Genomic DNA, 20,956 nt, shown 5'->3' with positions numbered 1-20,956 from the left:
TTAGTTTGAGGATAATTGCAGTCTTTTGTTTTAGAGATGCATTCTGAAGTGTTCATGGATGAAATGATATGATGTCCGGGGGTTGCTTTAAAATAATCTGGGGTTGGGAGAAGGTAGGCGGAATTGTAGATAAAATAAGATTAGCTCTTCATTGACACTTGTTGAAGCTAGGTGATTCATGAGGTACATTGGGATTCATTATACTATTCTTTCTACTTTTGTGCGTATTTAAAAATTTCCATAATAAAAAGTGAAGGAAAAAGTGGGTGAATTAATATCTATTGTCCTTACTCTCTAGAAAAATCTGAAGCGCTCTTTATTATTATGTGGTCCATATTTGCTTTTGTTCTGCATGTTGCTGGTTCTTGACAGAACAACATAATAACCATCCTTGATTATGAAAGCATAGAGTGAGTGTGATATTTGAGTACAGATGGGATCTACTTAACTCAATCCAATACTCAAAAGTCTTAACTTAATTAGAATCTAATTGCAAGATAATCTTTAGTGACAAAAAAGGTTTCCCTAGGGGAGTATTTAAAAAAGGGTTTAGTGAATAAAAATTTGACTTATGTGCTAATTTCTGGGACTCCATCAGTTGTAGAAATTGAAGTCCAGTGTTTCCTTTACAAATTTTGTTAACTTGGTATATGTTTCCATTTTACTGCATTTACTTTTTAAAGGGAAAGAAGCAGACCAGCATGGCCCAAAACTAGGTAATGTAGCAGCTTTTATATTTCAATTTTCTTTCCCAATAAAATGTGAATGATGTTGCAGAGCACATTTTAAATTTAATCAATGAATCCCATCTTCTGGATGAAGAAGAAACAAAGATTATTGTTTCAAAAGTATCTGATATTTCACCACGTGATGAGATAAGTATGAACCTAACCCAGACTATATTGCAAATAATCAGTGCTGCTTTGGGAAAGCAAAACAATTCAGCATCTGATCTGCATGAAGTAAGCAATGAGTAAGTACTAGTACTTTGGTAAAATAAGTTATTTCAAAATATTTAAAATATATATTGTTAATTCCTTTGCATACAGGCATTACCAGTTCTAAAGGTCAGGTAGCTATGCACTGAATGCTTCGTTAGTACAACATGATAGGGTCATCCTCTTGGAATCCCAATTGTGAAAGAATGCATTCAAATCCTAACTGAACCTTAATGACAGCAACTTTCCAGATAAATAGTTATCCCAAGTCAAACGTTCAATCTATTTCCTGGTGTTCCCCCAATGTTCCCCATTTCTACATAATGCATCCACCCAATGCTCGAGCAAAAAACTTGAGGACACTAGTTACTTCCCTTTGTTGTGTCCCACTCTTTGTGACCCCATGAGCTACAGCACACCAGGCTTCCCTGTCCTTCACTATCTCCCAGAGTTTGCTCAAACTCATGTCCACTGAGTCAGTGACACCATCCAACCATCTTATTCTCTGTCACCCCCTTCTCCTCCTGCCCTCAATCTTTCCCAGCATCAGGTTCTTTTCCAGTGAGTTGGCTGTTCACATCAGGTAGTCAAAGTATTGGAGCTTCAGCTTCAGCTTCAGCTTCAGCATCAGTCCTTCCAGTGAATATTCAGGATTGATTTCCTTTATGATTGACTGGTTGGATCTCCTTGCTGAGGAAGGGACTCTCAAGAGTGTTCTCCAGCACCACAGTTTGAAAGCATCATTTTTTCGGTGCTCAGCTTTCTTTATGGTTCAACTCTCACATCCCAGGCTTCCCAGGTGGCACTAGTGGTAAAGAACCCACCTGCCAATGCAGGAGACATAAGAGACATGGGTTTGATCCCTAGGTTGGGAAGATCCCCTGGAGGAGCACATGGCAACCCACCCCAGTATTCTTGCCTGGAGAATCCCCATGGACAAAGAAGCCTGGTGGACTACAGTCCATAGGGTCGCAAAGAGTGAAACGTGACTGAAGTGATGTAGCACCGTCTCACATCCGTACACAACTACTGGAAAAACAATAGCTTTGACTATATGGACTTTTGTTGGCAAAGTGATGTCTCTGCTTTTTAATATGCTGTCAAGGTTTGTCATAACTTTTCTTTCAAGGAGCAAGAGTCTTTTAATTTCATGGCTGCAGTTACCATCTGCAGTGGTTTTGGAGCCCAAGAAAATAAAGTTTGTCACTGTTTCCATTGTTCCCCCATCTATTTGCCATGAAGAGATGGGACCAGATGCCATGATCTTCATTTCTTGAATGTTGAGTTTTAAACCAGCTTTTTCATTCTCCTCTTTCACTTTCATCAAGAGTCTCGTCAGTTCCTCTTGGCTTTCTGCCATAAGGGTGGTGTCATCTGCATATCTGAGGTTATTGATATTTCTCCTGGCAATCTTGATTCCAGCTTGTGTTTCATCCAGCCCGGCATTTCACACGATGTATTCTGCATATAAGTAGACAAGGAGGGTAACAATATACAGCCTTGATGTACTCCTTTCCCAATTTGGAACCAGTCCCTTGTTCCGTGTCTGGTTCTAACTGTTGCTTCTTGACCCACATACAGGTTTCTCAGGCAGCAGGTAAGATGGTCTGGTATTCCCATCTCTTTAAGAATTTTCCACAGTTTGTTGTGATCCACACAGTCAAAGGCTTTAGCCTAGTCAATGAAACAGAAGTAGATGTTTTTCTGGAATTCCCTTTGTTTTTCTAAGATCCAATAGATGTTGGCAGTTTGATCTCTGGTCCCTCTGCCTTTACTAAATCCAGCTTGTAAATCTAAAAGTTCTTGGTTCTTGTACTGTTGAAGCCTAGCTTGAAGGATTCTGAGCATTACCTTGCTAGCATGTGAAATGAGCGCAATTGTGTGGTAGTTTGAATGTTCTTTGACATTGCCCTTCTTTGAGATTGGAATGAAAGCTGAACTTATCCAGTCCCGTGGCCACTTCTGAGGTTTCCAAATTTTCTGGCACATTATTCCTGGAAACCATCTACTTCTCTCCATTGCCACCACTACCACTCTAGGCCTAGCTCCATTTCTCTCAGCTGACCTTCTACAATAACCTCTTAACTGATCTCCCAGCCTCTGCTCTTGCCTCTCTGTGGTCTATCTTCTATAGAACGATCTTTTAACGCATATATCAGTTCATGCTATTGTCTTGCTTTTAAAACCACTCAGTGGATTTCTGTTACATGTAGAGTAAAATCCAAATTTCTTGGCCTATGAGACCCTGCAGGATCTGGCTTTACATATATCAATTTCATCTAATCTTTAATACATTCTTTTGAGATGTATGCTCATATTATTAACTTTGCAAATGAGGAGACTGAAGCGTGATGAGGTCATTTGATTTGCCCACACAGTTAGAAATTAGAGCAACTAAGCTTTAAATTTCAGCTGCTCTGACTCCAAAGCCCATGCTCTTATCTACTAACTTCTAAGCAATATAAAGATAGTGATTAAAACTCAAAGAAAATTTTAAGTAGAGGAAATTTTGTAAGGAGGATGGGTTTTACATTCAAAAGCTAGGAATACTCTTCTCTACCTGTTATTCCTTGCAGAATTCTGAGGATAATTGAGCATACTGGTCATAAGATGGAGTTTCCTGGGAAGACAGCAAATCTGATGGTGGCCAGGCTGGCTTTAGCTGTCCTATGGGTGGACCACACATTTGAAGGCATGGCCTTCATCATTTGCTCCTATGAAGAAGGCACACAGCTTGAGGTGAGTGGAGCTCAGGGTACTGAGAACAAATCGGCCAAACACTGCTCCAAATCTTCATTCATCTACTCCTTGGAAGGAGATGGGGTACTTTTTAAACCTTCATGGAGCCTTATTAAAATACAAATATCCCAAGGAAGATTCATGTATAACCCTTAGTAAGCCAACAGCTTGGTTGGAACAGTGTCCATGAGGTATGCAATAATACCACTTTTGGCCCTGTGACCCCAAATCATCTCAAATGTCAGTTTATCAATAACTACTGTTTATGGTGGCTCAGGGGATACAGAATCCACCTGTGATGGAGGAGACCTGGGATCAGTCCCTGGATCCAGAAGATCCCCTGAAGAAGGAAACGGCAACCCACTCCAGTATTCTTGCCTGAGAAAGCCAGTGGACAGAGGAACCTGGCGGGTATAGTCCATGGGGTCACAAAGAGTCGGACATGACTGGGCAACTAACACAAACCATTTATGGAGCGCTTATTATATGTTGGGCATTGTGATACTACTTCTCCTGTACACATAAGAAAACAGAGAAATGAAGTAATTTGCCCAAAGACACACAGCTTAATGGCTGAGCTAGAAGTCAAATTTATGTCTGGCTGGCTTTAAAGTCTGAACCCTTTTCTCTACTACACACTACCTCATTTGTCCACCAACCCTGGCTCAGAACAATTTGGGAGAGCAGTCTTTTTAAATTTATTGTTTAAAAAATTATAAAGTTTGCATATGGGGAAAGCATAAATTTGAAATATACTTTCTCTGATTTTTGACAAATGTGTATACCTGTGTAACTCAAACCCCTGTCAAGATATAAAACACTGCTATCACTCCTGAAAGTCCTCCTGTGGCCGTTCCCATCAGTCCCTGTGACTGCTACCTCTGTTGCCTATCAGTGTTCTGATTTTTTTTTTTAACCATAGTTTTGCCTGTTCTAGAACTTTATATAAATGAATTATATGATAAGTACTGTCTTGCATAAGGCTTCTTCTATGTACTACAGTAGGATTTTTTTGAGATTCATTCTTCTGTTTCTTTAGTTTATTCATTTTATTGCAGAGTAATATTCCATTGTATGGATATCTCACAGATTGTTTGGATTGTTTCTAGTTTGGGGCTATTATGTTTAGTGCTGCATTGAAGATTTAGGTAAAAGTCCTTGTGTGGATATATATTTTCATTTATCTTGAGTAAGGAGATCGGTCCTGGGTGTTCTTTGGAAGGACAGATGTTGTAGCTGAAACTCCAATACTTTGGCCACCTGATGCAAAGAGCTGACTCATTTGAAAAGACCCTGATGTTGGGAAAGATTGAGGCCAGGAGGAGAAGGGGAGACAGAGGATGAGATGGTTGGATGGCATCACCGACTCATTGGACATGTGTTTGGGTAAACTCCAGGAGTTGGTGATGGACAGGGAGGCCTGGCGTGCTGCGGTTCATGGGGTTGCAAAGAATCAGACACGACTGAGGGACTGAACTGAACTGAACAGGGTAAATACCTATGAATGGAATTGCTGGTTCATAAGTTATATGTTTAAATTTGTAAGAACCAACCATACTCCTTTTTAAAGTGGTTAAGGAGAGGGAGCGATTTTTCATTTTTGTGTTTGCCTTTTCTATATCTTTGGTAAAATATCTGTTAAAATTTTTGCCCATTTTTCAGTTGGATTATTTGTCTTCTTCTTATTGAGTTGAAAGTATTTTTTTTTACAACTTCTGGATATAAGTCAGATACATGTTTTTTTTTTTGAATGAATTTATTTATTTTAGTTGAGTGCTAATTACTTTACAATATTGTAGTAGTTTCTGCCATACATTGACATGAATCAGCCATAGGTGTACATGTGTTCCCCATCCTGAACCCCCCTCCCACCTCCCTCCCCATCCCATCCCTCTGGGTCATCCCAGTGTACCAGCCCTGAGCACCCTGTCTCATACATCGAAGCTGGATTGGCGATTTATTTCACATATGATAATATACATGTTTCAATGCTATTCTCTCAAATCATCCCACCCTCGCCCTCTCCCACAGAGTCCAAAAGCTTGTTCTATACATCTGTGTCTCTTTTGATGTCTTGCATGTAGGGTTATCATTACCATCTTTCTAAATTCCATATATATGCGTTAGTATACTGTATTGGTATTTTTCTTTCTGGCTTACTTCACTCTGTATAATAGGCTCCAGTTTAATCCACCTCATTAGAACTGAGTCAAATGCATTCTTCTTATTTATTTATTTTTTAAAATGCATTCTTTTTAATAGCTGAGTAATATTCCATTATGTATATGTACCACAGCTTTCTTATCCATTCATCTGCTGATGGGCATCTAGGTTGCTTCCATGTCCTGGCTATTATAAACAGTGCTGCGATGAACATTGGGGTACATGTGTCTCTTTAAATTCTGATTTTCTCAGTGTGTATGCCCAGCAGTGGGATTGCTGGGTCATATGGCAGTTCTATTTCCAGTTTTTTAAGGAGTCTCCACACTGTTCTCCATAGTGGCTGTACTAGTTTGCATTCCCACCAACAGTGTAAGAGGGTTCCCTTTTCTCCACACCCTCTCCAGCATTTATTGCTTGTAGACTTTTGCATAGCAGCCATTCTGACTGGCGTGAAATGGTACCTCATTGTGGTTTTGATTTGCATTTCTCTGATAAAGAGTGATGTTGAGCATCTTTTCATGTGTTTGTTAGCCAGCTGTATGTCTTCTTTGGAGAAATGTCTGTTCAGTTCTTTGGCCCATTTTTTGATTGGGTCATTTATTTTTCTGGAATTGAGCTGCATGAGCTGCATGAGCTGCTTGTATATTTTTGAGATTAATTCTTTGTCAGTTGCTTCATTTGCTATTATTTTTTCCCATTCTGAAGGCTGTCTTTTCACCTTGCTTATAGTTTCCTTCGTTGTGCAAAAGCTTTAAAGTTTAATTAGGTCCCATTTGTTTATTTTTGCTTTTATTTCCATTACTCTGGGAGGTAGGTCGTAGAAGATCCTGCTGTGATTTATGTCGGAGAGTGTTTTGCCTATGTTTTCTTCTAGGAGTTTTATAGTTTCTGGTCTTACGTTTAGATCTTTAATCCATTCTGAGTTTATTTTTGTATATGGTGCTAGAAAGTGTTCTAGTTTCATTCTTTTACAAGTGGTTGACCAGTTTTCCCAGCATGTGGTTTATCTATTTATTAGATAAGTGGTATCTTTTGATGAGCTTAAATTGTAATTTTGGTGAGGTATAATTCATCAGTTTTTTTTCTTTCGTGAATAACAGTATATGACTTGTTTAAGAAATCTTTGCCTATCAACAGATCATGAAGATACTCTTTCCTTTAAAAGATCTATGGTTTCAGTTTTTATGTTTAGGATGATAATCCTAATTAATTGAACTTAAATTTTTGTATGGTATGAGGCGTGGTATGGTGTATGGTTTGAAGTTAATTTTGTTCCATTTAGAAATCCAGTTATTCCAGCATCATATAATGAAGATTTTCCTTTCTCCATAGGTTGCTATAGCACCTTTGACAAAATATCAAATACCCATGTAAGTGTATTTAAAAAAAATTATTTTTTGACCCCACTGCATGGCTTGTGGGATCTTAGTTCCCCAACATGGGCCCCTGGTAATGAGAACATAGAGTCCTAACCACTGGACTCCCATGGAATTCCTTGTGTAGGTCTATTTTTTTAGCTTTCTGTTCAGTTCTATTGATTTTTTGTAAATATATATATATATATATATATCACAGTATCTTTATTCCTGTAGTCTTGAAGTCAGGTAGTGGGAGTCTTTCAACTTTGCTTTTTCTCAAGATTGCTATGGTTATTCCAGGCCTTTTGTATGTCCATGTGAATTTTCAAATGTGCTTGTCAATTTTTAGAAAAAAACCTTGCCAAGATTATAATTGGGATTGCACAATTTTGGGAGAATTGATTTCTTAGTAATATTGAATCTTGTAGTATTCATCCAGGAACATTTATTCAGGTCTATTTTAATTTCTCTCAGCAATGTTTTTTTCTTTTATTTATTTATTTTTCTTTTTTTTAATTAATTTTTTAATTTTAATTGGAGGCTAACTACTTTACAATATTGTGGCGGTTTTGGCCATACATCGACATGAATCAGCCATGAGTGCTAAATGGAGAGGTATTGCCTGTCTTTTGTTAAATTCATTCTAAATATTTTTTCTGATACTGTTGCAAATGGAATTAAAAAAATTTTTTATTGCAGTATAGTTGAATTCAATTCAGTTCAGTTCAGCTCAGTCGCTCAGTTGTGTCCGACTCTTTGCGACCCCATGGACCGCAGCACACCAGGCCTCCCTGTCCATCACCAACTCCTGGAGTTTACCCAAACTCATGTCCATTGAGTCGGTGATGCCATCCAACCATCTCATCTTCTGTCGTCCCCTTCTCCTCCTGCCTTCAATCTTTCCCAGCATCAGAGTCTTTTCCAATGAGTCAGCTCTTTGCATCAGGTGGCCAAAGTTTTGGAGTTTCAGCTTCAACATCAGTCCTTCCAATGATGACTCAGGACTGATCTCCTTTAGGATGGACTGGTTGGATCTCCTTGCAGTCCAAGGGACTCTCAAGAGTCTTCTCCAACACCACAGTTCAAAACCATTGATTCTTCAGTGTTCAGCTTTCTTTATAGTCCAACTCTCACATCCAATTACAATGTGTCAATAGCTGCTATACAGTAAAACAATTCAGTTATATCTATCTGTCTATCTATCTATCTATCTATCTATATATACGTACATTATTTTTCATGTTCTTTTCCATTATGGTTATCACAGGATATTTATTTATTTAATTTGTTTATTTATTTTTAATAAATTTATTTATTTTAGTTGGGGGCTAATTACTTTACAATATTGTAGTGGTTTTTGCCATACATTGACATGAATCCGCCATGGGTTTACATGTGTTCCCCATCCTGAACCCCCCCACCTCCCTCCTCCTCCCATCCCTCTGGGTCATCCCATTGCCCCAGCCCTGAGCATTTGTCTCATGCATCGAACCTGGAATGATGTTCTGTTTCACATATGATAGGTTATCACAGGATATTTAATACAATTCTCTGTGCTACACAGTAGGACTTTGTTGTTTATCCACTCTGTATATACCAATTTACATCAAATCAAACCCTCGCCCAACCCTATCCCCCTTGACAAAAACCAGCCTACTCTCTATGTCCATGATTCTTTGTTTAATAGATGGGGTCATTTGTGTCATATTTTAGATTCCACATATAAGTGATATCATATGGTATTTGTCTTTCTTTTTCTGACTTAGTACAAGTGAAATTATTTTTAAATTTAATTTAAAATTAAATTTTACAGTTATCTGCTGCAAGTATTTAAAAATAAAATTGATAAGTTATATCTATCACCAATCTCTCACCATCTTTCCATTCATCTATCATATATCTAAATTTTGTATCCTATGAACTTGCTAAACTCACTTATTAGCTGTAGTAGTTATGCCATCTGAAAATAGTGACATTAGCCATCTTTCTCATTAAATTTTATTCCTTTTATTCCTTCTTTTGGACTTATTTTTATATTAGTACTTGCAAGAGGAGGCAATGGCACCCCACTCCAGTACTCTTGCCTGGAAAATCCCATGGATGGAGGAGCCTGGTAGGCTGCAGTCCATGGGGTCACGCAGAGTCGGACACGACTGAAGCGCCTTAGCAGCAGCAGCAGCAGTACTTGCAATACAATGTTGACTAAGTGGTGAAAGTGGACACCTTGTCTTGATATCAGAAGAAAAGTATTCATTATTTTACTATTACTATGATATTAGCCGTGTTTTTGTTTTGTTTTTTAGGTACCCTTTATTTGATTAAGGAAGTTTTCTTCTGTTCCTAGTTTGCTGAAAATTTTTACTGTGAGTGATTGTTGAATTTTATTAAATGCTTTTTCAGTATCTCTTGAAATCATCATTTGGCTTTTGTCCTTCATCTAATATGGTAAATTACATTGATTTTAGGATGTTAAACCAATCTTTGCATTTTTGGAAGAAACCCTAGTGGTTATGATGTATGATCATTTTTATATAGTGGTATTTTTAACTTGATAATATTTTGTTAAGTATTTTAGCACTTATGTTCATGAAGGATGTAGGTTTGAAATTATTTATTTGTTTATGACTGGACTGGGTCTTAGGGGCTATACTGACTTTTCTCTAGTTGCAGCGTGCAGGCTTCTCATTCTGGTGGCTTCTCATTGCAGAGCACGGGGCTCTGCAGCACAGGCTCAGTATTGCGGCACACTGGTTTAGTTGCTCCGAGGCATGTGCAATCTTCCCAGATCAGGGATTGAACCCTCATCTTTTGCATTGGTAGACAGATTCTTTATCACTGAGCCACTGGGGAAGCTCCTGAAAGTTTTTTTTCCCCTAGTTTCTTTATCAGATTTTGGTTTGGTGTTTTGCCAACTTTATAAAACTTTCAGAAAGAGTTTGTGTGACATTGGTGTTATTTCTTCATTAAATGCTTGATAGGGCTCACTAGGAAACTCTCTGGATCTGAAATTTCTTTATGGGCAGTATTGTGATACCAAATCCAATTTATTTAATGGATGTGGAGCCATTCTGATGTTCTGATTCATCTCGTGTCTATTTTGGTTAGTTATATTTTTCTAAGAATTTATTTCAGTTAGCTTTTCAAGTTTATTGGCAGAAGTTGTGCATAACATTCCTATTATTTCTTAACATCTATAACATTTATGAGTGGTCAGCAAAACTTTTCTGTAAAAGGAAGATAGTAAATACTTTAGGATTCGTAAGCCATAAATGATCTCTCTCTGCTGCACATTTTTTCTTTCCTTTGCTTGCTTCCTTTCTTTCCTTCTTCCCTCCTTCTTTCTTTTTCACACTGTTTAAAATATGAAATATAAAAGCCATATTTAGACCTACCAAATAGGCCCTTGGTGTAATTCGGCCTGCTGACCAGTTTGTCAGTCTCTGATCTATAGTGATAATCCCTCTTTCACTTTTGATATTGATAATTTTCTTTTCTAGCTCTTTTTTTCTTGATCAGTATAACTAGGGATGTTTTCAAGTTTAATGAGCCTTTCCAAGAACCAATTTTTGGCTTTGTTAATTTTTTAGTTTCTACTTTGTTAATATCTTATCTTTATTATTGGGCTTGCCTGGTGGCTCAGTGGTAATTAATCTGCGTGCATTGCAGGAGCCACAGGAGATGCAGGTTCAATCCCTAGGTCGGGAAGATCCCCTGGAGGAGGGCAGGGCAACCCACTCCAGTATTCTCGCCTGGAAAATCCCATGGACAAAGGAGCCTGGTGGGTTGTAGTCCATGTGGTTGCAAAGAGTCAAACACAACTGAAGTGACTTCGCTCACTCTTACTATCTTTATTATTAATATTTCCTTCCTTGTATTTATTGTGGGTTTATCTTGTTCTTCCTTATTTAGCTTCTTAAGGTAGATCCATAGACCACTGACTTTAGACCTTTCTTTTTTTCTATTAATAATGTGGTCATAAAAAGCTATAAATATCTATGTACTGCTTTAAGTTGTAGTCTGCAATTTTTGATACGTTGTATTTTCATGATCAGTAGTTCAAAATATTTCCTACTTTCTTCTTTGATCCATGAATTATTCAGGAGTGTATTCTTTTGTTTATTTTTTAAAGATTTTTTGGATGTAGACCATTTTTTAAAAGTCTTCATTGAGTTTGTTACAATATTGCTTCCGCTTTATGTTTTGGTTTTTCGGCCATGAGGCATGTGGGGTCTTAGCTCCTCGACCAGGGATCGAACCTGCACCCCCTGCATTGGAAGGCAAAGTCTTAACCACTAGACCACCAGGGAAGTGTCAGGAGTGTACTCTTTAAGTCCCAAATATTTGGAATATATCTAAGATATATTATTGCTGTTGATTTCATGTTTATTTCATTTTGGTTACAGAATATATTCAGTATAACTTCAATCCATTTAAATTTATGGACATTTGATTTATATCCCAGTGTATGATCTATTTTGGTGTTTCATACACTTGAAAACCTTGGTGTTTCATGTGCACTTGAAAAAATGTGCATTCTACAGTTGTTGGATATGTTGTAATGTAAATATCAATTTAGGTCTCAAGGTGGTTGATAGTGTTCAGATCATTTACATCTTTGCTGATTTTTTCTTAGTTGTTTCCTAGTTTAAAGGGGTGCTAAGATATCTAACTTGGATTGTGAAATTGTGTATTTATCCCTTTAGTTGCATCAAATTTTGCTTTGTTTATTAAGTGAATATGCATTTATGTTGTCATGTCTTCCTGATTATACCTCTAATCCTAACCTGTTTATCATTATGAAATAGCCTTTCTTATTTCTGATAATACTCTTTGTCTTGTAATCTATTTTATGTGGTTTTAATATAGTCATTCTAGCTTTCTTATACTTACTGTATGTATACATATACATATGTAATATGTTTTTTCAACCACTTACTTTGTATTTGTGCACTTATAGATAGCACACAGTTTGTGTTTCGCTTTTTATCCATCTGAAAATATCTGCCTTTTAATAGAGTGTGTACTTCTTTAACATTTAACATACTTTTTGATATGGTTGTATTTAGGGCTACCATTTGATTTTATTTTCTATCTGTCCCTCTGGTTTTTGTTCCTTTTGATTTACTATTTTTTATAATTGGATTTTAATTTTTACTGTCTCTTTAGTTATGTCTATTTGCATTATTTTCTTAATGGTTGCTCTAGAGATTGCAATATACATCCTTATATTTTTTGCAGTCTACTTAAAGGTACTATTGTACCACTTCATGGAAAATGTAGAAATTTTGACCATACATATCTGTCTATACCCTCTGTCTTTTTAAAAATGCTTTTAGGTTCATATGTTGTATTTTCATTTTTGTTCAGTTCAAGAAATTTTCTCTCTCACTCTCTCTGGGTTTTTTTTTTTCTTTTTTCTTTTTGGCTGAATGGCATGCAGGCTCCTAGTTCCCTGACCAAGGATCAAACCTGCACCCTCTGCAGTGGACACACAGAGTTTTAACCATTGGACTGCCAAGGAAGTCCCTATACCCACTGTCTTTTATGTTATAATTGTCATATATATTATTACTAACAAGATCAGAAACTCCACTAGACAGTGTTATAATCATTGTTTTAAAGGGTCTTATGAAATTGAGAGTAAAAGTAGCCTTTTATGTTTGCAAGCTCAGTCTCTTCAGTCATGTCTGACTCTCTGTGACCCTATGGATTGTAGCCCACCGGGCTCCTCTGTCCATGAGATTCTCCAGGCAAGAATACTGGAGTGGGTAGCCATTCCCTTCTCCAAGAGATCTTCCTGACCCAAGGATTGAACCTGGGTCTCCTGCATTGCAGGCAGATTCTTTACTGTCTGAGTTACCAGGGAAAGTGTGAAAGTTTTAGTTGCTCCGTTGTGTCTGACTCTTTGCGACCCCATGGAATCCACCAGTCTCCTCTGTCCATGGGATTCTTCAGGCAAGAATACTGGAGTGGGTTGCCATTCCCCTCTCCAGCAGATCTTCCTGACGGAACTCGGATCAAACTCGGGTCTCCTGCACTGCAGGCAAATTCTTTACCATCTGAGTCACCAGGGAAGCCCTGTGTTTATCGAGATGTTTATCATTTTCAATATTCTTCATTTCTTCCTAAAGGTCTGGTGACATTTCCCTTCAATTTGAAGAAATTCACTTAGCACTTCTTGTAGTATATGGTCTAATGGTAATGAATTTTCCTGGCTCTCATTTATCTGGAAAAAAATTTTTTGGCCTTTATTCTTGAAGGATATTTTTGTTTACTATGGAATTCTGGATTGACAGCATTTTAGATGTTGTTCCATTCTATTCTGGCCTCAATGTTCTCTGATCAGAAATCAGTAATCATCTGAATTTTGTTTCTCTATTTGTGATGTGTAATGTGTCATTTTTCTCTCTTTGCTTTCAATATTTTCTCTCTCTCTCTTTTTTTTTTTTTTGCAGTCTGACTATTATGTGCCTAGGCATGTTTTTCTTTATATTTTTCCCGTTTGAAGTTTGCTGAGTTTCTTGAATCTGTAAATTTATGTCTTTCACCAAATTTGGGGAGATTTCCGCCATTATTTTTCTAAATATAGGTTCTTTACCATTCTCTCTCTCCTCTCCTTTAGGGATTCTGATTACATGGATGTAAGATTTTTTGATGCTGCCCCACAGGTCCCTGAGACTGTATTCATGTTTGCAATCATTTTACTATTTAGTCTTCTGATAGTATAATTCTATTGATTTCTCTTCAAGTTCACTGACCTCTGTCATCTTCATGTTACTACTAAGTCCACTCAGTGCAATTTTTAAAAGTTTTAATATTGTATTTTTAGTTCTAAAATTTCCATTTTGTTTTTTTTTTGCTTTTGTTTCTCTGTTATTTACTCTTTTAGCATAATTGCAAGTATATTTTCTTTAAACACTTAAGCCTTTAAAATCCTTGTCTGCTAATTCTAACATCTGAGTAATCTCAAGATTGATTTCCATTGATTGTCTTCACTTGAAAATGGGTCATTTTCTTTTTTTTCTTAACATATAGGGTAATTTTGGATTATGTCCTGGCTTTTGTGAATGGTGTATTGTGGAGACTCTGGATTTTTCTGTATTTCTCTGAAATTTTTTTTTTTTTGTTATACCAGACAATTAACATGGTTGGAGTCAAACTAGATTCCATCTCTTGGATGGCAGCTCAAATGTCAGTTAAATTCCTTTATCCTTAGTTGAAGTCTGTCCTATATGTATGTGGTTCCGAGGTCAAGCTGAGTTTATACTCAGAATTTTGGCTCCCCATCACTAGCTCTCTCCTTTCCAAGATCTCCCCTTGACCTCCCAGTGGCTGTAGTTACCCTGACCTTTGTTTTTTGGTTCTTCATGCCACAAAGACTGAAGATTTTCTATCAGAATTTTGAATGTCCTTCACAGTGTTTGTTCAGGCTGCCATCTGGCTAACAGCTGTAAAAACAGCTAATTCACCTTGTGATGCCACTTTTTTCCCAAGTGTCTACTCTTCTCCAGAACCTGCCTGGTTTTGTTCATTTTCCAGTGTCTTCAAGTCATTGTATTCTGTATAGCTGTTATATGTAGGAAGGTTGAGTCGATTTGGAGCTACTCAACCATACTGGAAGTAAATATCTTCCCACTGCATTTTGTTTACATATAGGGCTTTCTATGAAAGACCCTGGTCAAGAAAAAAGCCAAGCAACCCCAATGAACTTCTTGGTACCAAAATCGCTCACATGTTGAAGCTAAATCATCACCTCTTCATAGTACTTGATTGCTGTAGCGAAGTTCATTTGTGCCAGGAGAAGAGCCATATGGCTTTTGGGCTCACAATTCATTTTCAGAAATATTACAAACTTTCGTCTCCCCATGATATACCCAGCGAGATAATAGTTCCTTGAAAAGCAGAATGGATAATGGGGAAAATGTGGGTGCAGATTACATTTATGTTTGTTCAGCTACACCCCAGCTGTGTGACCCTAGACAAGTCACTTAACTTTTCTGAGCCTTCATTTCCTGATATAATACTACATATCTTCCAGAATCAATAGAGGGGTTCAATGACAGGATGCATGTAAGGGTCTCATATACTCTTGTTTTTCCTGGGAGAGTCCAGGTTTGCAACTGTGGTTCCAGTGTAATTATTGATAAAGCCCTCTTTCACTCTCAAAAATATACCTGTGCTTATCAAATACTATTACCAGGTGGTGCTAGTAATAAGGAACCTACCTGCCTACTCAGGAGACATAAGAGATGCAGGTTCGATCCCTGAGTTGGGAAGATCCCCTGGAGAAGGGAATGGCAACCCACTCCAGTCTTCTTGCCTGGAGAATCCCATGGAAAGAGGAGCCTAGCAGGCTATAGTCCTTGGGGTTGCAAAGAGTCGAACACGACTGAAGTGACTTAACATGCTCACATGCACCAGTCAAATCAGCAAACTCTTCTAATAGTGAGCCTCTAATTCCTAAAGCCTAATGCCTCACTTTTTAAGAAAAACATTGCTCAATATACTGTAAGACAACGCCTAATGTCGCTGTGTTGGTTTTTTTTTCCGTTTTTTTTTTCTTTCCCTCTCAGAACTGAATGGGAGAAGGTAGCCTGCTTTTGAAGACCAGCCTTTATTCCTGAGAATTATGGCAAATCACCTTATTTTTCATCCTTCTTCCACCTCTATGAATACCCAGGTGGAAGCAGATCGAAGGGACAGAAACAAGGATAGGTCAAGAAAGGAAAAGTGGTGTGTGTGTGTGTGTGTGTGTGTGTGTGTGTGTGTGCGTGCGTGCGTCTAGGTCTGTGTTCCCCCTGGGTCACATCTTGGCCTGTAATCTGAGTGTGGGCATGTATTGAGTTGGCCAAAATGTTCGTTCAGCCACAACAAAAGTTTTTCAATAACATTGTTCAAAAACCTGAAGGAGCTTTTTGGTCCACTCAATAAAAGATTTGCATAGCTGATGGAGCTAGTTCTCACCCTTCAGCCCTCTGTGTGATCCTCCAGGGCTGGGGTTGGGGCAGAAAGCGGGGAGGACTTCAAGCTGATGGATGATGACTCTGTTTTTTATTTCCTGATTTTTCTTGACAGATTTCCCTAGACAAAGTCCCTCTGGGGAGAGTTTTGGCCTCCATATATTTACCTAAATCACTGAGGGAGAGAATTCCTCTTAGCAGCTTACACACCATCTTGTTTAATTTTTTTGGCCAAACTTCACTCTTTAAGGTAAGTTCTTGCCTCTGGTAACTGTCATGAACTGACATATGGTGACTCACTGTGATTATGAACTCTTGCTATTTTCATGATGTGCTGTTTATTCTCAAATATGCTCTCTGATTTATTCTGCAAATCTCCCAGCACAATCCCTGGCTCTCAGCATGAATCAACGTCTACTTTAATGATGTTCCTCAGTTTTTCATTTTCACAGCTTCTCAGCTTTGGAAGGGACCTTAAGGATTATCTGGTGACCAAATGGAGGCCTCAAGATGTTTCAAAACCAGAAAAGAACAGCGAGTTCTCCTAATGAAATGCCATTTTGGCTTATCTGTGCTCCCCTCTCAAATCTCCCCTGTATCCTCAAAGCCAACACGCACATTTCTCAGGCCAATTTATTTGAAGCTGAGTGATGTCCAGCAGGACACTTGCCTGCAGACATCGTTGCTCTTCCCCACCGCCTCCACAGAACCTACTCTAAGGGCTTCTGTCCTCACCTGTTATTAAACAGAGAGGCAGTATGATGTGGTGGGTAACAGCAGGGACCCTGGGGCCAGATGCAGAATTTAAAGCTGGCTGTGCCATTGTCCACCCACGTGAACTCGTGGGCAAGTTCTTCAACTCCCAGTGCCTTTGTTTCCTCCTATGTAAACAGAAGGATAGTAGTACCTCACTGGGCTGTTGAAGGATTAAAGGACTTAATATATATAAAATGCTTAGAATAGTGCCTTGTACACAATTAACACCATGTAAGCGTTTACATTGATTTTACTATTTGATTATCTTGGGGCTCCGCCTAATGAAAAGCCCATTTCTTCAGCCTGCTCTGTCCCATCTAGCTGCTGGGAAGAGAGCAATCAGAGTTGGCATGATGTTGCTGATGATCACTCTTAATTGTTAGTATTTATACTCCAAGACTCAAAGAGTGCTCTGATATGAACATTTGTATCCTCTCAAAATTCTTGTGTTGACATCTTAACCCCCAAGGTGATGTATCAGCCAGTGAGTCCTTTGGGTGGTGATTATGTCATGAGGATGGGGCCCTCATGAATGAGATTAGTGCTGTTATGGAAGAAGCCTCAGAGAGTTCTCTCACCCCTTCCACCATGTGAGAATACAGCAAGAAGGTGTCAACCAGAAAACAAGCCTTCACTAGAACCCAACCATGTAGGCACCTTGGTCTTGGACTTGCAGCCTCTAGAACTGTGAAACATAAATTTCTGTTGTTTATAAGCCATGTAATCTGGACTTTGTTATAGCAGCCCTAACAGACTAAGACACAGAGGTTAAGTAATTTTGCCCAAAGTCACACAGCTAGGAAGTGGCATAGCTAGGAATCAAATCCAGGATGTCTGACTCCAAAGTTCAAGTATTTATGAGGTTCATGCATTAGTGCCTGGGTGTGCACATTTTTTAAAGAGACTATCCAAACAAATGAATTTCTAATGGTCAAATTTCCATAGTTATTTGGAGGCAGTTGTACTGAGCCAGCTTAAACATACTGCATATCAATTCATTATAACATTATCTCCAGCTATATCTCTAGGATGCTGTTCTCCTGGAATTCTGTAATTGCTCCCCTCTCTGTCTAAATCCTATTTGTTCCTATGGGCTTAGCTCAAATTCCACCCAGGAAGTTTGCCTAAAGTTCATGAACCCCTGCTCTCCTCCTTACCCTCTGCTTGTATTCTTGTCTTACACCTCTGCCTAGTTTCTAGACTGGTATTCCCAAGGAGGCTGTGGCATATGTCATGGCTCAGACATGTTTTATTTTCATAGCACCTAGCATAGGGCTAGGTACTCAACATGCTTTCACTAGCTATATATTTATTAAGCATTTTTAATGGAGAAAAATAGGCTGGACCCAGGACAAGCCAGTTAATGAACAAATAATTATAATAAAAATTAAGAATGTGGTTCATACCACTCAGACCATTTTGGCAAGCTTGTAATTTCTGTCACCTCAGATGCCATTATTTTGGTCTTAGCTTCTCTCCTTTCTTCAGAGAGGTGTGCTTGTTTTGTAAAATAAAAGATAAACCTGTTTTGCATACATTTCACACCTAATAAGTCATTTTTATTCACTAACACCTTCTACTGAAAAAGATTAAAGATCTTTGCCAAAATTAGCCTTCAGACGTCATAGTGGCAGATGAAGAAGGATTAGAAGTAACCTACCATCAATTTCAGAACCGGAAGGGTCCTTATAATTCATTGTGTCCCATCTCCTCATTTTACCAATGCGGATACTGAGACCCAGAGAGGGGAAGGGACCTGCTGGAGGTGACACAAATTATTCATTTATTCACCCAGTTATTTATTCAACTAGCAAATATTTATTGAACTCCTACTATGTGTATTGTGTGGTGCTGTATGGGGGAGGGTTCTCCCATGCAAGGGGGTGACCTGAGGCTGGGACCTGAGCCACTCATTTTGGGGGAGTAAGCACATACAAGAGATGCCACAGTTTAACTACAAACCCTGCCCCGCCCAAGTTCCAAGTCTCACAGCTCTGCTTTCACACTACTTCTTCTAATATCTTTTGATCAAAACCTTAACTGTCATTACAACATATTACTTTAAGTGAAAGTGTTAGTCACTCAGTCGTGTCCAACTTTTTGAGACCCCAGAGATTGTAGCCCACCAGGCTCCTCTGTCCATGGAATTCTCCAGGCAAGAATACTGGAGTGGGTTGCCATTTCCTTCTCCAGGGTATCTTCCCAACCCAGGCATTGAACCTGGGTCTCCTGCATTGCAGGCAGAATATTTACTGTCTGAGCCACTAGGGGGAACCCTTGTTGTTAATAAAACACCACTCTTGGAAAACATGTGCCTCCTCTTCCACCCCTCCACTAGCGGTGGCTCTTGGGGAGAGGGCCAAAGCCCAAGGCAAGTACAATATGGCCCAGGGGCTCTGGAAGCACAGAGCCCCAGCACCTACTGCTGTCTGGGAGCTCAGGAAAGGACTCTGTAGGAGAAATGTCAGCTGAGATGGAGGTCGAGTACCAGCTAGAAGATTTAAAAGGGTGAGGAGAAGGAGGGAGGAGTGTTTTAGGCAGAGGAAACCGCTTCTGTAAAGCTTCAGAAGTGGAAATAGGTCCAACCAGAGCCTAGAACTAGAGGGTAGAAGAGTGAGCAAGGGTTTAGTTCCTTTCCCTGAATGGTTGCCACTTTGTAGGTCAAGGAAATAAAGCCAGAAAGTAGGTTAATTCAGTCCCAAGTCACTATGTGTTTCTCCTCCTTTGGCCTTCTCACTACAGAAAACCACATCTCTTAGACTAAGTTGGGAGGGTTGTTAGGTATTTGGTCCACCTTCCTTCATGTTACCAGTGTCCCAGAAAGGGGAAGGGACTTTCAAGAAACAAGAGGGCCTGGCCTAGGACTTGTCTTTTTGACCACCAGCCAGAACCCTTTCCTCTGGATCTTGCTGCAAACGCTCCTCTACATAAGAATTGCCCAGGGGGATTCCTCTGGGAAGGGAAGCACTGAACCACCAGGCTGGCTTTGGTTGAACAGAGCTGGTCAGGAACAGAAAGTGAGTAGCTTCCTCAGGGAGCCCCAGGCTATGTTCATAATTCCTCATTTCCCAATGTCTGAAGAGCTCAGAAATTTGTTGTTGTTCAGTTGCTCAGTCATGTCCGACTCTTTGCAATCCCATGGACTGCAGCACACCAGGCTTCCCTGTCCTTCACCATCTCCCAGAGTTTGCTCAAACTCATGTCCATTGAGTCGGTGATGCCATCCAACTATCTCATCCTCTGTCGTCCCCTTCTCCTCCTGCCCTCAATCTTTCCCAGCATCAGGGTCTTTTCCAATGAGTCAGGTCTTCACATCAGGTGGCCAAAGTATTGGAGTTTCAGTTTCCGCATCAGTCCTTCCAATGAATATTCAGGGTTGTTTCCTTTAGCAGGGACTGGTTGGATGTCCTTGCAGTCCAAGGGACTCTTAAGAGTCTTCTCCAGCACCACAGTTCAAAAGCATCACTTCTTCAGCTCTCAGCCTTCTTTATGGTCCTGTTCTCACATCCATACATGACTACTGGAAAAACCATAGCTTTGACTATATGGACCTTTATACACTGTCGAGGTTTGTCATAGCTTTTCTTCTAAGGAGCAAGTGTCTTTTAATTTCATGGCCGCAGTCACCATCTGCAGTGATTTTGGAAAATTTGAGGAAATTTGAGGGCTTGGCATCTTCTAAAAGTGGCCCAGCAGGTTCTTCTTGGGACATCATCAGGGCGCCCCACTTCTAGGCTTTCTTGGCAAGTCCTCAGAGGCTTTGCTTCCTCTCTATCCTGCCCTGTACCAGCCCCATCTCTCATCTCTTCAGGTGAGCCCCAGAAACAGCTCCTTCCCAGCTGCCTGGCCACCTAGAGCCTTGGCCTGTGGCCCATGGGCCCGGCATCTCAATGGCTCTGCATTAGCAAGCTCTGCATCTCAATGGCTACATTTCCTTTAGACCAATGTTAATGATGCATCCCTGCTCTATCGTTCACCAACTGTGTGACTTTGTCCAAGCTTTTGAGTCTTCCCAAGCCCCAGTATACCTGAAAAATGCCTA

General features: G+C 39.3%; 1 protein-coding gene across 1 annotated transcript in view; it reads left to right on the top strand.

Moving 5' to 3' along the window:
* The window catches only part of ADGRG4 (adhesion G protein-coupled receptor G4), a 145,433-nt gene that overhangs the window by 98,617 nt on the left and 25,860 nt on the right, over positions 1-20,956 (top strand). Inside the window, 3 exon segments of the mRNA XM_081564014.1 lie at positions 757-973; positions 3,515-3,677; positions 16,274-16,408. Of these exon segments, the coding sequence (XP_081420140.1) occupies positions 757-973; positions 3,515-3,677; positions 16,274-16,408 (515 nt within the window).

This window comes from Giraffa tippelskirchi, chromosome X, assembly GCF_054371585.1.
Source record: "Giraffa tippelskirchi isolate mGirTip1 chromosome X, T2T-mGirTip1v1.2.pri, whole genome shotgun sequence".
NCBI classification, from domain to species: domain Eukaryota; kingdom Metazoa; phylum Chordata; class Mammalia; order Artiodactyla; family Giraffidae; genus Giraffa; species Giraffa tippelskirchi.
The sequence above is the reverse complement of the archived record's forward strand: the minus strand, read 5'-3'. Positions and strand labels throughout refer to the sequence as shown.